At 54.8% G+C, this 14,039-nt stretch overlaps 1 protein-coding gene across 1 annotated transcript in view; it reads left to right on the forward strand.

Moving 5' to 3' along the window:
- The window catches only part of NECAB3 (N-terminal EF-hand calcium binding protein 3), a 108,283-nt gene extending 107,223 nt beyond the window's left edge, over positions 1 to 1,060 (forward strand). The window contains exon 13 of the mRNA XM_077832281.1: positions 1,032 to 1,060. Coding sequence (XP_077688407.1) covers positions 1,032 to 1,060 — 29 coding nt within the window. The remainder of the gene's footprint in view (positions 1 to 1,031) is intronic.
- Positions 1,061 to 14,039: the final 12,979 nt, after the last annotated feature.

The raw sequence follows: 14,039 nt of genomic DNA on the forward strand, positions 1-14,039 counted from the left end.
CGCCCCAGAGCCCCACCAGGATCTGAGCTCAGCGTGTGGCTAATCTGGATTATATTCTCTACCCCATTGTCATGTTCCTCCTCCTTGCTCCAGTCCTGCTGGTGCAGCCCCTGCCTCCCAGCTGTGTCCCTTGCGACTGCATTGCACAGTGCGTCCTGCTGACCTATGGGGAAGGCACAGCTGAGCAGTGATTAGGAGCTGTCCTAGCAAGAGTCAGCAGCAAAACAGGAAGCTAACGTCCAGCAGGGCCATTGCCAGAACTGACCCAGGGGAGAGGAGGGCAGCAGGTGCCCTCTGCCTGGCTCTGCTGGGGGCACCCAGTGCCACTTTGGAGGGAGAGGTTGCCTTTTGCACATCTCCTGTTCTTGGCAGGGAGGGGCTGTCGCTGAGCTAAAAGGGGCCCTGCCTGTGTATCGAGCTGACACAGCCAGGCAAAATGAACTGAAGAGCCCCCTGTGCTGGGCAGGGCTCAGAGCTGGGGCTGGACTCCGGCTCAAGGTGTTAAGTACATTTAGTCCCAGTATTTCTGCCTTGTTTAGTGGGGCGGGGGAACAACCCAGGGGGTTGGAAATGCTGCTAGGCTTGATGCTCACATCCTTGCACAGGCAAAACTCGCCGTGACTTCTGTGCCGTTTAGCCAGTGTGAAACCTCAGGGCGGACCGTGGCCTTGGTGCTGTGCCAGGGCAGGGAGGGGTATGAGAATCCCATGGCTGCGAGCCTGGGGGCAGTTCGTCCTGGGGTGAGTGAGCAGAGGGGCTCCCACCTGCCCCACAGCCGACTTACCCCGCACTGAGCGCCTGAGGCTCTCAAAGCACTTAGTGAATCAATCCCTGCAACCCCTGGATAGTAGACCCATTCTCTAGAAGGGGGACTGAGGCCCAGACAGAGTCAGCCGCCTGCCACGGGCCACGGGGAAGTCTCTGGGGTAGAACCCAGCTCTCCCTGTCTTTTCCCTGTGCACTCAACAATACAGATGAGGGCCCCCTTTGGCTCTTCGTGGCTCATGCTCTTTCCCCGTTTGCTTTCCCAGCCTCCTGGTGGATTGTGAACAATAACTGATCCTCTGCGGCCCGCTCCGAACAGCAGCCGGCGCGCGGACGGACGAGGAATCCTCACTCCCAGACCCTCCCCAGTGCGTCTGCAGCCTCCCCTCTCGCGTGGCTTGTACAGTGCGGTCTTCTCCCTCCTCCTGCAGGCATTTCCCGGCTGCCCCAGGCTGTCCTTCCTGGGAGTCGTTTAGCCCTCTCCCCGCGCAGTGTGACTTTCCACAATGATGTCACATTGCTGCCAGCCAATCAGCCTTTCCAGCTATGAGGCTCCGCCCCTGAATGTACCATCTTCGAAGCATGATGGGGAGGGGAGCACACCCGTGCCCGCGCCCGCGGATAAAGAAGTGGCTACCAAGATACTTGATGTCGGGCTGGCCTGAAGTCCAGAGTCGTGTGATGACGTGCGGGGGGCAGAACTCACCTTGGCCTGGCCCGGGGGGCTGGGAGCGCTGCAGAGACGGCAGTGCTGAGCCTGATCCGGACTGGGGGGAACAGGGAATGGAGGACAAGGGACGTTTATTGTTCTCTGGCACTCACCTGGTGTTGAATGCATGGCAAGGCACTGAGGGACTCTGTATTGAGCTGTGTCCAGCCACTGCACTACGGGCCCTTTGGGGGATGGCAGTGTGGGGAAATGGGGGGATCTTCTGTGCTCTGAGCGGGATCAGTGGAGCCAGGCCATCCACAGGTCCTCTGGGGATCAGTGCGGGACGGCTGGATCCAAATCTCTGCCAAGGTCCCACAACACCTCTAGACAAGCCGTGTGCTCCACTCTCCCTGCCTAGGCACAGCAATACAGTAGTCAGGGAGAGCAGAGGGCGGGCAGAGTGTGCACCCATGCCTGCTAGCCACACCCATGAGCTCTAATTTCAGCCCTCCCGGCCCCAGCCGGGCCTCTTTAAGGCTGTGGTTGGTGGTGGACTCACCTTAGTCTTAGAGCTGTTGCACTAACCGGCGGCACTGGCCTAATTCTGTGGCGTGGAGTTGGATGGCCTCACTGCAGTTCCTATCAAGACATGTGTCTATGTCCCCAAAACAACTCCTGCGTGTAGGTACCCCCACAGCATAATGGGCACTGGTCAGCCTCCCCGTTGGCTGTCCCCGCAGAGCAGCCAACAACCGAATGGCCCTTGGCGCCTGAGCTCCCCCTCACTTCTAGCAGGGATGCCACTGGGTTGAAATCCAAGCCCATGGGCAAGGTGATGTGTTTGGCAGCTTGCACTGCCCTAGCCACATTATAACTACACATGGGGCTGGGTGGAGGATGTCAGCATCCCAGGCTGGCAATCTATCTCTTATCACCACTGCTAGCTAGGAAATATTTTCGTGCACGTCCAATCTCATGGTCCTTTAAACGTCTGAAGATGAAACCCAGACACCTACGCTCACTCCACTGTGTGATGTCAGGTCAGAGCGATTTAAATAGACATTACCATGGCGAGAAGCCTACCAGCAGTAGAGTTATTTGATTAATCTTCTGGCAGGTCGTGTGGTGTGAATGGGAAATCTCCCTAGGTGCCAGCTCAGAACACTCTGCTCCCAGGAGGTAGAGGCATTTCACACCTCAGTGCAGTCATCCACATGTGCTGAACGTGGGTGCCAAATGCTACCAACCCAGCAGTCTCCTCTCACACCCACCAGAGGTGGCATTCTAGGCCCATAGTGCACAGGTGCACGTGACAGCACAAAGAGAATGCGTAGCCCACAGGTGAGTGTGGGTTCCAGGTTCCTCCCCAGTCATAGAGTTTAAGGCCAGAAGGGGTCCCCAAGTCATCTAGTCTGCCTGCCTGTATACCACAGGCCAGCAACACTCTATGAATTGTTTCAGAGTGGAAGCCATGTTAATTGTGAACTGTGACAGCCTCCAATTACAGAGACTTGGCTTTAAGCTTCAGCTCCTGCAGGTCCGTGGTTCAGATTCTCAGCTGGTGGCCATCACACAAAGCAGTGGGGACTCCAGCCCTAGGTGTGGCATGTCCAGCTGGTCATACGCTTCATAGGTGGGAGGCCCGACTGTAAGAATAGCCCCAGCCTGGTGTTTCTGATTTAGTACAACCAAAAGAACAGCTGCTGTTGGGAGAAAGAAAAATGCCTGGTGTATCTAACCTGCCAGGGCCACTTCGCCTGCTGTCAGCGTGTGAGTGACCCAGCCTTTACCAAAGCACTCACGACCCTGGGCAGGTGTGAACAGAAGGTCAGCTGCTATTCCAGTCAGGGCCGGCTCTAGGATTTTTGTCTCCCTAAGCAAAAAAATTTTTGGCCTACCCCGCTTTTTTTTGTGCCCCCCCCGCCCCTGGCTCCGCCCCAACGCCACCTCTTCCCCAAATCCCCGGCCCTGCCTCCTGCCCCAGGTGTACCGCATCCCCCCCCCCCCCTCCATTGCTTCCTGCAGCTCCCCCCCCCCACAACCCCCACCCTAGCTCACCTCCGCTCCGCCTGCTCCCCTGAACACGCCACTGCTCTGCTTCTCCCCCCTCCCTCTCAGGCGAGGGAGAGGCAGTGCGTTCAGGGGAGCAGGCAGAGCGGAGGTGAGTGAGGGTGGGGAGGGGAGCGCAGGAAATAACGGGTGGGGGGGGTAGAGGAACCGCTCCCCACCCCAGCTCGCCTCCACTCCACCAACGCCGCCTCCCCCGAACACGCCACCGCTCCGCTTCTCCTCCCTCCCTCCTAGGCTTGCAGCACCAAACAGCTGTTTGGCGCACGGCAAGCCTGGGAGGGATGGGGGAGAAGCCGAGCGGCGGCGCACTCAGGGGAGCAGGTGGAGGCGGAGCGGGGGCAGCGGGGGCCACGTTTCTAGGGGCGGCATGGCCGGCGCCGGAATGCCGCCCCTAGAAATGTGCCGCCCCAAGCACCTGCTTGTTTTGCTGGTGCCTAGAGCCGGCCCTGATTCCAATGCAGCGTTAATTCCCTCTTGCAGCCCATGCAGACACCCCTGGGAGGGGGGTGCATAATATCCTATCAGGCCTGAGTCTGGCAGCCCTCTAGTGTTTTCACTGGGAGTTCTGCCTTGTTCTCATAAGGCCCAATCCAGCTCCCATTGCATTCAATGGCAAAACTATTCCTATGAAGGATGCAGGATCAGTCCCTTTGTTTCTTTCAGAAAGCACGTGGCATTGGGTCATCTCCCCTATTTGTTGCTTTAATCATCTTAGCAATCTACCAGCAAAAGGTAAGACACTCCAGAACTGAGGTACATGACCAGCTTGTGGTTACAATTGCATTTGTTGTATCTGTATCATGGAGCTGTGCCAGCCACTCTTGCACCTCCCAGTCAGCAGCAAACACCCTCTGGGCAACAGTCCTACAAGTGACTCAGGGTAAGACTTAAACCAGCGGCCTTGTGGCCTGGCACTGCTGAGTCCCTCCATCTCGCTGGGCTAACAGGAGCCATATGGTCACAGATAGAATTTCCTCATTCCCTATTTTATAGCAAGTGCCCCATAAAATACTCTGTTCTAGCCCAGAAGAAGCAGAGCACAGAAAGTCTGCTCCCTTTCTGAACAATGGAAGTTCCTGGGGTAAAATCCCAGTGATCTACATCACAGGCTGGAATTCTGCGTGATGCGAACAGCCATTCTCCCCTTGCTCTCAATACATGTTTAAATTTTGTGTCCATTTCAAAGGGTCGACTTCTGCACCGAACGAAGGAATCCAACCTGGGGCAGCTTAATGGAATAGGAGGGTTCCAGGTTGAGTTTACATCCTGGTGTTTTTGGGACACTGGCTGAGCATCAAAATGTAGAGGCTGCCAGAAACAGAAAGAATCTAATGCTAATAAAATGATAATATCCACAGTATGTCATCAAAGAGTCCAATGCAAATGATCCTAGGTTCAGGTTTAAAAGGGCCCCAGCAGTGCTGGCAGCCCAGGGGTCCCGCAATGTGCTCGTGCATCATGAGAACTAATAACAAACTGATTAGAGAAACAAACGCCATTGGTGAGTGTCAACTCACTGAGAAAAGCAGGGAATAAAGATCCCAAAGGCATTGCCACAGAGACAGGCACTGTGCAGAAGTGTGAACTACCTGGGGTGGTGTTATAAACGGGGGCAGGACAGTCTTCGTGGGGTTGTGCCATGCAGAGCCCAGTTCTTAGTTCATATAATGTCACTGTCGCCAGAGGGGCCTGCTTGCAGGGAGTGTCGCTCCCAGAGAATCTGGCCCGTGAGGTTTAGCCTGGTAGCATCCAGAGGCTGTTTGTACCCGTGGGGCCCTGGGAGTGTTACCCAGGGTTTTGCTGAACCCAAAGCTCTTGGTAACGTTACTTCCTGTAAGGGGGTGGCAGGAAATAAATGGAGACACGGCCAACTGGCTGATAGAGAGTTGATGCAAGCAGGCAAACAAAAATGCTTTCACTCAAAGCTTCTACTTTATTTCATCTCCAGCACTTCCACATTCCTGCAACAGGTTAGCAGAGCACCCCAAATTACCCCCAGATTCATATTTACCCAGGGTCTTGAGGAGGTCTCGCGTGGATTAGTCAGCCAGTGATCAGCCTTCCGTCTGCAGGGGAAACTCGAGAGGTGGTTCAAGTGTCCACCGAGCCCAGATTTCTTCCTCTTTTTATACCCAAATTGTTAGTATGAAACAGCCCATTCACCAAAACCTGCTCAGCAGACGCTAAGTGTGGCGTTTTCCTGCCTTGCTTGCCCATCAGTTAACTGGCTGCATTTCACAGCGCAAAAGTTAACTATCCCCAGACTTTCCATCTTGCAAACCACATGCTTTGGCAAAAAGCTCAGGTCAGGAGGGCACAGGGTCACGTTTACTCCTCATGGTCACTCCCTTCCCCCTCCCCTCCTGGCTCGTTAGCACTAAGGCTGCTACAAAGGCCTTACGGCTGTTTCCCGGTGTAAGCATAACAATTTGGATTCCAGCCGTGGGCAGTGGTTCAGGCATGTTACTGGCTTAACAAAGTTTCCTCCATACAGGAAGAAACGCTCCCCCACTGCAGCGATCCTGCCACCCTCCCTGCTCTTCCCCACCCCCTCTTGCATGTCTCCCTCCTCCCAAAGTGGGTACAGAGATGCCTGCTGGCTGGTTCAGCACTGAGATTCACACCCCTTCTGTCCTGCCCAGGCTCCTGCAGCCTTAGCATGGCCTGTTCCCAGCCCGCAGCCAGGGGAGGCCAGGCCAGGCTCCCAGGTGGGCTGAGAACAGAGGAACTCCCAGCTGTAGGGAGACCTGACACGGCAGGACTGGCTTTGGCCAGTAGTCCTGAGCTCTGCACAAACCGTCCCTTGTCTCTGCCACAGCATTCCTTAACGCCGTAAGCAAATCCTGAGCAGCTCAGGGCAGGCCCGTGGCCTAAGGTGTCACTTAGGTGAGGTTCCTTGCAAAGCAAATCCAGCTGTCCTGCAGCAGCCTCCTGTAAACCGGATGGGTGTGAACAATAGCCCCGAGTGTATGTCATGACAGCAGGAGCACGTCTCATTCCCTTGCACTCGTTCCCTTGCATTAAGACTGAATCTGACCTGCATGACCCCGCTAGCCCCCAGGGCTGCAGAGCCAGCTTGGCCTTTGCTCATTGAGTTTGGCAAACTCCAAGTGGCAAACTCCAAACTCCTTGGCGCGACAGCTCCCTAAGCACCATTGTAAGTGCTGTTATTTCTACACCTGCCCTCTGCTTAGCTACCAGCCCTAATCGTTCCAGATGGAGTGGGCGTGGGAAAGCTAGAGTAGCCCTGGGAAGCATGAATGAGGGGCAAATGAGTAACACACATCAGCTCCCATATTATTAAACATGGCAGAGGGGTCCTAGGGCTGTTGGCAGGATTTTTGTGTCTGGCTAGTACCCGGTCCAGCCAAAGTCCCAGGTTGTTAGCATAGTCCTCCACCAACTGGAGCAGTTCTGAGCTAAATGCTGCCGGAGTCTCTTCCTCTCTCCAGGTTCTGCTTGTACTGATCCTGTGACCTCCTGAGCATGCTTGGTTTTCTGGGACGTCAAGGGGACCTGAGGGAGTGCAGCACAAGCAGGATTGAGTCCGAAAGGCAAAATTCTGCTCTCGGCTCCACAAGGCAGATCTTGGTTCTCATCCTCTGCCCTCTGGCTAGGCTTGGAGTTTGGAGCCTGTAAGGGAAGCAGAATAGCAGCTAGTCCTGGGGGAGTCAAGCCGACTATCAGAATGGAGTTTCTGGGAGATCAGTTTCTCAAGGGTAGGCAAACGATCAGAGCCGAGGGGCATGGGCCCCTCTGGGGAGCTGAGAGGACACGAGGCCCCCTGTGGCATGCCCCCATCGAATGATCCTGCCCTGAGTCTGCCAGCAGACTGGTGAGGATACAACTCAACAGCATGTAAAATGTAAACCCCCATGCACATCCAGCACCTTCCACTGCATATGAAAGCACTGCAGCCCCCCAGATGCCACCGGTGGGCCCCCCCTCCAACTGACTGAAATGGGGTGATTCCCAACTTACGCTTTGAACTAAATTGTATCATTTCTTTCAGGGGTGGTTTTTGGCCTTCAAAATTCCTTGCACTCTAAAATCAAAATGAAATGTCCTCCCAGGGACCTGCATGGCGTCTCTGAGCTAGGAGGTGGTGTCCGTGTCTTTGCTATGCTACAGTGTGAATCTGGGGCTTTAAAACATTAAAGCAAAAAGGAAGAGCATAGTTAGAAAAAGATAAGCAAAAGTCACCTGAGCCAGAAAAACAGCCGTATCAATTATTACACAGGGCTGCTTAGTTAATTACAATTCCCTTTCTGTATATACAAGATTATAACTGTATTAAATATTCAGACTTGCACTGTAGCTGTGTATGCCAAGTCTCTTGTCTGTGAATAAACAGTTCCACGCTGCTGCCTAGTGCTGGTGCATTTCCTGGGCGTGGGTCAATTTTTGGCTGCCTCTTATGAATCATTTTTATAAGTACCTTGTTAGAATAACAGCCGCAGAAGGAATGTGTTTTACCAAATGGAACCTTTTCAATGTACTCTGAAGTCCTGCTCATTGTTCCAGTATCTTTGCCAAAGGAATGTGTTCTTACTGAGCATAAATTTGAAGCTTTCTATTGTCTTTTTAGCCAAGGATTTGGCATGTGTGTATAGGACATTGTGTGGGTAATGAACACAGAAGTCTGGGGCAGGGAACTGACTGATTATAGCGTTGGGCATTGGGAATAGGAGTTGGCATGCTCTAGGGGTATTAGGTAAAGTGGAGATGGCGTTGGCTAGGAGACACACCTCCCTCCTTCCCCCCCCCCCCACAAAAAAAAAAAAAAAAAACAACCCATGACTAGAGCAGTAAAAGGTTGCTGGATTCTGCTTTCCGGCCAGCATTGCTTTCCAGTCCCTTCTCCCAACTTTACAACACTAATGTCTCAAAGAACTAGTTCCTGGGGAGTCACGGTGCTGGGTGTATTGCTCTCCGGAGCGAGCGAGTTGACTTCGCTGACCCAGGCAGAGCAATGAATCCTTAGCTGGAGACAAGCCTGACGCCAAGAACGCCTTCCACCGGTGACAAGGAAATGTACCATCTGCTGTGACGTGACAGAAAAGGGGACGATGGCGCAGCCCTTGATTTCTGTAGCTGCTGCCAGCACTCGGAGTGTTAAACACTAAGTGCTGATGTACTGTCTAGAGGGCGTGGGTGCTTTAGGGCAGGCTGGTTGTTGCAGTGCTGGTTCCAGGTGTCCTGGCTCCAGGCATCCTGGCTCCCGCTGCAAAGGGCTGACTGCCACACTGGCCACCCAGTGCTGCTGGAGGCAAACCCAGCCACGCTGAGCCAGGCTGCTGGAGTTAGGCCTCCCTCCTTTACAGAAGGGCACTTGGGAACTGGAGGGGCCATGGTTTAAAAGCGCCTCTCTAAGCTGGCAACCCTTAAGGTGCAGGGCCCTCCTTCCCGCTGAGCTGTGCTCCGAGCAGGGATTGAGCCCTGCAGGATTGCCTACCTCAAATGTTCCAAAATCATGAGTCAGGGGCACCAAAACTCATGAGATTGGCTTTCAAATCATGAGATCCTGTAAACTGAATACGTACTTTCTATTTGCCTTCTGCTTTGGGAGCCTTTAGGGTCACATTTGAAAGTTTTCTCCACAGCCACAAGGGCTAGAAACTTACTTTTTCTTTAAGAATGAAGGCTGAAATCATCACATTTCCACTTGACTCCAGGAGCTGGGGCTTTAAGGAAAACAATAATTATCACAAGACTCACGAGCGTTGGCAACACTGGCCCAGCAGCAGCCCCTAAGCCCTCAGCCTCCTGGCCCAAAGGCAAACTAAGACGGCAAATCATCAAACAAGGCTCTGTTTCCCTAGGGACGTGGGTTTAAATCCCATTGGCCTTAGGAATGGCCCTAGGTGACGCATTAGCTCCTCCCAGAGAACTGTGGGACCAGTATCCAATATTTCAGCCGTGTCCTACATCCAGTTCTCCAAGAGCTGCTCTAACTAGGCCAGTGTCTTCTAGCGCTCCCCCGCTGCTACCCATTCACACAGCCATTCTGCAGCCAGGCTTGATAACACAAAGCAGGGCAGTCGAATGAAGAGCTCTTGAAAAATCCCCACTTGCAGCAAGCAGTGGATCAGTGGCATTGAATTCTCCTGGGTTGCCTCAGCGGCACAAAGCCCAAGGTCGATGCTGAAATCCAGGCCATGATTCTGAGAACATCCTCAGAACTTAGGGTGACCATATGTCCCATTTTGGCCCGGACAATCCCTTTTTGAAAGCCTGTCCCGGCCATCCCGGCTTTTTTGGCAAATTGGGCGTTTGTCCTGTTTGCTCTCGCCAACTAGATCAGCGCCGGCAGTTCTGATTCTAGCTTTGGGGGTGTTCAGCATACCAGACAAACCCGCCGATAGACTGTAACCCTTGGCAGGGACAGACATCCAGTTGCTCAAGAGAATTATTCTCCCACTGACTCACAAGCAATCTCTTTTCCTGATGTCTTCAGCTACTGTTTATTGATTGTTTTACAGCTTGTTAGCTCCTTTGTTTACAATGAATCCAGTTCCCAATTAGTTCTCAGAAGACAATAATAGCTATTGAATCACAGTTATCTGGCAGACAGAAAAATCAATGGCTCTGTTAAACCAGTTGCCTGCCTTGTTTGATCATACTGTTAGAACGCTCTAACATCCGCAAATCATAGCGTTTTGGTATAGAAGCTGTGCAAATCCTAAAGCTTATTACTACCAAGCCAAGGCAACATTATGGACCTGGTGGGTAGGAGGATGTGTCTTTCCAGAGGGCCAGAACCTGACTGCTTGTGATAACTAAAGCTCGGGTGGCACTTTGCATGAGACCTGTGATCTCAGCCTCGCAGTGCTGGTCACGAGTTAAATTTGGATAATTATATTCTGCTTCCTTAAAATCGCCGTATGGTTTCAGATAGACACTGTGGCCTTGTCTAATCGTACTGTGTGCCGCTGCATTCCACCCAGAGATAGCTGCAGGAGAAGACAGCATGTGTTTCTTTTTGCAGAGCGATTCAAAAGCCACGTTTCCACGTGTGAAATCTCCACAGTAAACCCGTCTTGCTTTACAAAGTGCCAGTGACCTGGAGGCAGGGAGCAGCTGTAATTTCTGAATTTGCAACATTTCTGCTAATGGGAAAATCCGAGCGCTTCACTTTCAGCGCATTCCTTCAAACCCTACTGCCAGGAGTCAGCCGGGCACAGAGCGTGAGTCGCCGGTGCCTTACTGAAGAACCATGCCTTGTTCTCGTTTGCACTATGGTCCCTCTCCATGGCTCTCGGTGCCGAGCTCTCCCAATTTAAGCCCAGCACCTGAGCTGTGTACGTGAGAGTCAGGCCTGTGTGACACCACTGAAGGGAATGGGCCCGATCTGCAGCTGGGGTAAGTTGAGGCTGCTCCAGTTGACACCGATGGTGCTACAGCATGGGCCTTGCCTAGCTAAGCTCCTTAGAATCTTGCTGCCGCTGCTGTGGCCATGTCAGTGACAGCCAAAATGGAAGTGGCTAGTGGAAACAGGCCACTGCTGGCCGCGCTGTGTTGTCTAGGCCTGAGCAGGGTTAGCTAACGCAGCGGTTCCAACCAGCCAGCCGCTGATCTACACCAGTGCTCCTGCCAGGGTCAGCTGCAGGGGTGGGAAATGTTCCCCGCAGCGTGTAGCGCAGACTGAGCCCTGCGGAATGAAATCCCGCCCCGCTGAGATCCGTGGCACAGCTCCCGTTGGCACAACTTCTCTCTAGGCAGGCATGGCCGGCTGGCTCGGCCAGCAGCGCTCAGTCCCCTTCGAATGGGGCTGGAACGAGGCTCTCGGAGCGCACGGAGAGTGCGCTGGCTGGCTGGGTCTGTGTGTGACTCCCAGCTGCTGGCAGCGGGGCTGTCCTCTGGGTTTCCGAACCCCTGACACATTCTAATGACATGCCCTGCGTTTGGGCCCAATCCTGAGACGTGCTGAGCTTCTGTCGGCTTCAGTGGGAGAGCCTGCTGCCGCTGACGCCAACGGCCCCTTGATTTCAGTGGGAGCAGACTCCTGCTAGAACACCCGCGGCAGCGTAATTCCCCTTTGCTGGTAGTGGCGTGTGTGTATCAGGATGAAGAAATCACTTACATACCTCCCAGCTTGTGGTGTGGCCATCCCCGCAACCAGCCATGGCAGGGCCTCCCCGCTCTCTGGCCCACCCGTGCCCCACACGAGGGTGCCCGTGAGCTCAGCCAGGGGTCTATCAATAGCATGTCCTTGTGACTGACCGCACAGCTACTCCTGGCCCCAGTGAGTGGAGCGGGCACCGCAAGGGAACACAGTCCTGCCGAGCACCTGTCACTGCTCCGGGCGTGTCACAGCTTGCAGCCAGGGTGTCAGAGTCAGGGAAGTCACACGAGCCAGGGCTGCAGGGCATCTCTGGCACGAGCGGGTGCTGCCGCGCTGTCAGAGTCCTGCTGCTGTGCCCCCCGAACAACAGAGGAAGAGCCGGGAGTGACAGCCAGCCTGAGGGCAATATGCCAGCACAGAAGCTGTGTGCAAGGCACTTGGCATGTGTAATCAGGGAGGAAATTCCCTGGGGCTGGCGGGCTCCGGGGACTCGCAGTGGGATAGTCGGTGCTACACATCTGAGCTGGGCTGGTGGGAGCCGATTGCTGCTCAGGGGCCTCTGTGAATGGAGACCAGGGTTCAGCTGCTAGTGAACTGGTGCGTGCATCCAAACCCAGCTCCGGCATGGCACCCTTGGTGACTATCTCAGCAGAGGGCAAGGACTGATGAGCAAAGGAGCAGGCCTTTGCCTCGGTGATGTGGAGCTGCAGATCACACTAGCTCCTCCTGAGCTTAAGCAGGCTCCAGCCGTGACCATGTACGAACGCAGGTGGGCCTGGACCCAAGCCACAGCCTAGCACCCCCAAACTGAAGGGCTGGTCTCTGTGCTGAGCTGGGTCTGGATCTGGACCCTATCTCTGGGATAGCTCAAACTCCCTGATCCAGACCCCCCTGAACACAGCGGGTTTGCAATCCCCACCTGTTTTCTGCCTTGAACCCACCTCTGTCTGGGAACAGGGGCTGCGACCCTGTCTCTCGGGACAGTGCAACATGCTGCTCTCAGGAGCGGATTTCACATGCTTCTGGATCTTTGCCCTGATGGGGCCAGTGGGCTGGAGGGAAGGGACCTATGGTGGGAAGGCTCTTCACAAATAAGGTGGCATCCCTCTGAGGCAACTGGAGGGCCTTCTCCCCTTTCGAGATGCTCCTCACCCATCCTGTGATCTCACCACTGACAGTGCACGCAAGGGCAATTTATGAAAGGAAGTACCAAGAAAGGCAGTACCCAGAATGCAGTGCTCTGAAGGCCAGCCTCTTCTGAGGGTGAAAAGCTGCACCAGTGGATTGATGGGCTTGGCCCAATCTGTCAGGAGATGCAGTCTGATGGCTCAGAGCTCACCTGCCTTGGAGCTCATTCTCTCTGTGGGGCCGGTGGATGGGGCATGACTGCAGGTTTTGTCAGTCACATGGAAATCACCAAGCCACCCTAGTGAAAAGCACAACAGATCACACCTGGGTGGGTTCATCACCCCTGTGATGCAATGGGGCCCCGAAATGGAGGCAGCCATATTCAGAGATTGCTCTGGAGAATGGTGACCCAGGAGTGGAGCCGGGCTCTTGTACTGCGGCCCCGAGGTGGTGCCATGTATGGGATGCTGGGCATGAGGCACGCCATGGTCAGCAACAGCAGGAGCAGGCAAAGCTCAGAGCTTGGCTCGTGAAGGTGCGCTGAAGCCACCAGCCCTCAGCCCTCCAATGGCAGCAGGGCTCTTTGGCAGACACAGGGCCATCTACTCACCAGGTCCCCCCTGCCTCTCCCAGCTGTCTCAGGGAAGGGCAAGGGGTGCCCCTAGTTTTGCCCGGCTGGTGCACAGGTAGGGAGCAGGCCGGCCGGCACGCCAGGGCCAAAGGCTGTACCTGGCAAAGGGCAGTGCTGACTTTGATCCACAGACGGCAGCACTGAGCAGCCCTAGACCAGAGAGACACAATCAGCATCCTGCAGCCCTCACTCCCAGGAGTGACCCTCAGTTGCTCGGGGGTGTCACAGGCCCGGTATCCGTCCCCATAACAAGGGGGCTGGGAGAGAGAGAGCTGGCCCCAGACCAGTCCCCTCGGTCCAACATCCCCGTGCTTTGGAGCAGCCAAACGCTTGGACTCAGCTGCCTACATTAGCCCTGGCACAGTGCCTTGCTGAGTTCATTTGCTTCAAGAGTAGATCGCTCCCACAGGTGCTGGAACTAGGGGTGCAGGGGGTGGTGCCGCATCCCCTGGCTTGAAGTGCTTTCCATCGTATCCTCGGTTTACAGTTTGGTTCAAAGGCTCTCAGCACCCCCTCTGTACAAATTGTTCTAGCCCCCCTGACTGGCACTAGCTGCCCCCCCTTGTTGGCAGCCTCAGCAGAGCACAGGCCGGGGAGTGACCCCTCCCAGGGAGGGATAAGGCACACCAGCGGGGCAGCGTGAGGGACGCTGGCATGGCCACTGCCCATGCTGGGGACAGAGAGTAGCCCAGGCAGACGGGATGGCTTTGTGGTTAAGGCTGGGGCTT

Source organism: Eretmochelys imbricata, chromosome 13 (genome assembly GCF_965152235.1).
Source record: "Eretmochelys imbricata isolate rEreImb1 chromosome 13, rEreImb1.hap1, whole genome shotgun sequence".
NCBI lineage: Eukaryota > Metazoa > Chordata > Testudines > Cheloniidae > Eretmochelys > Eretmochelys imbricata.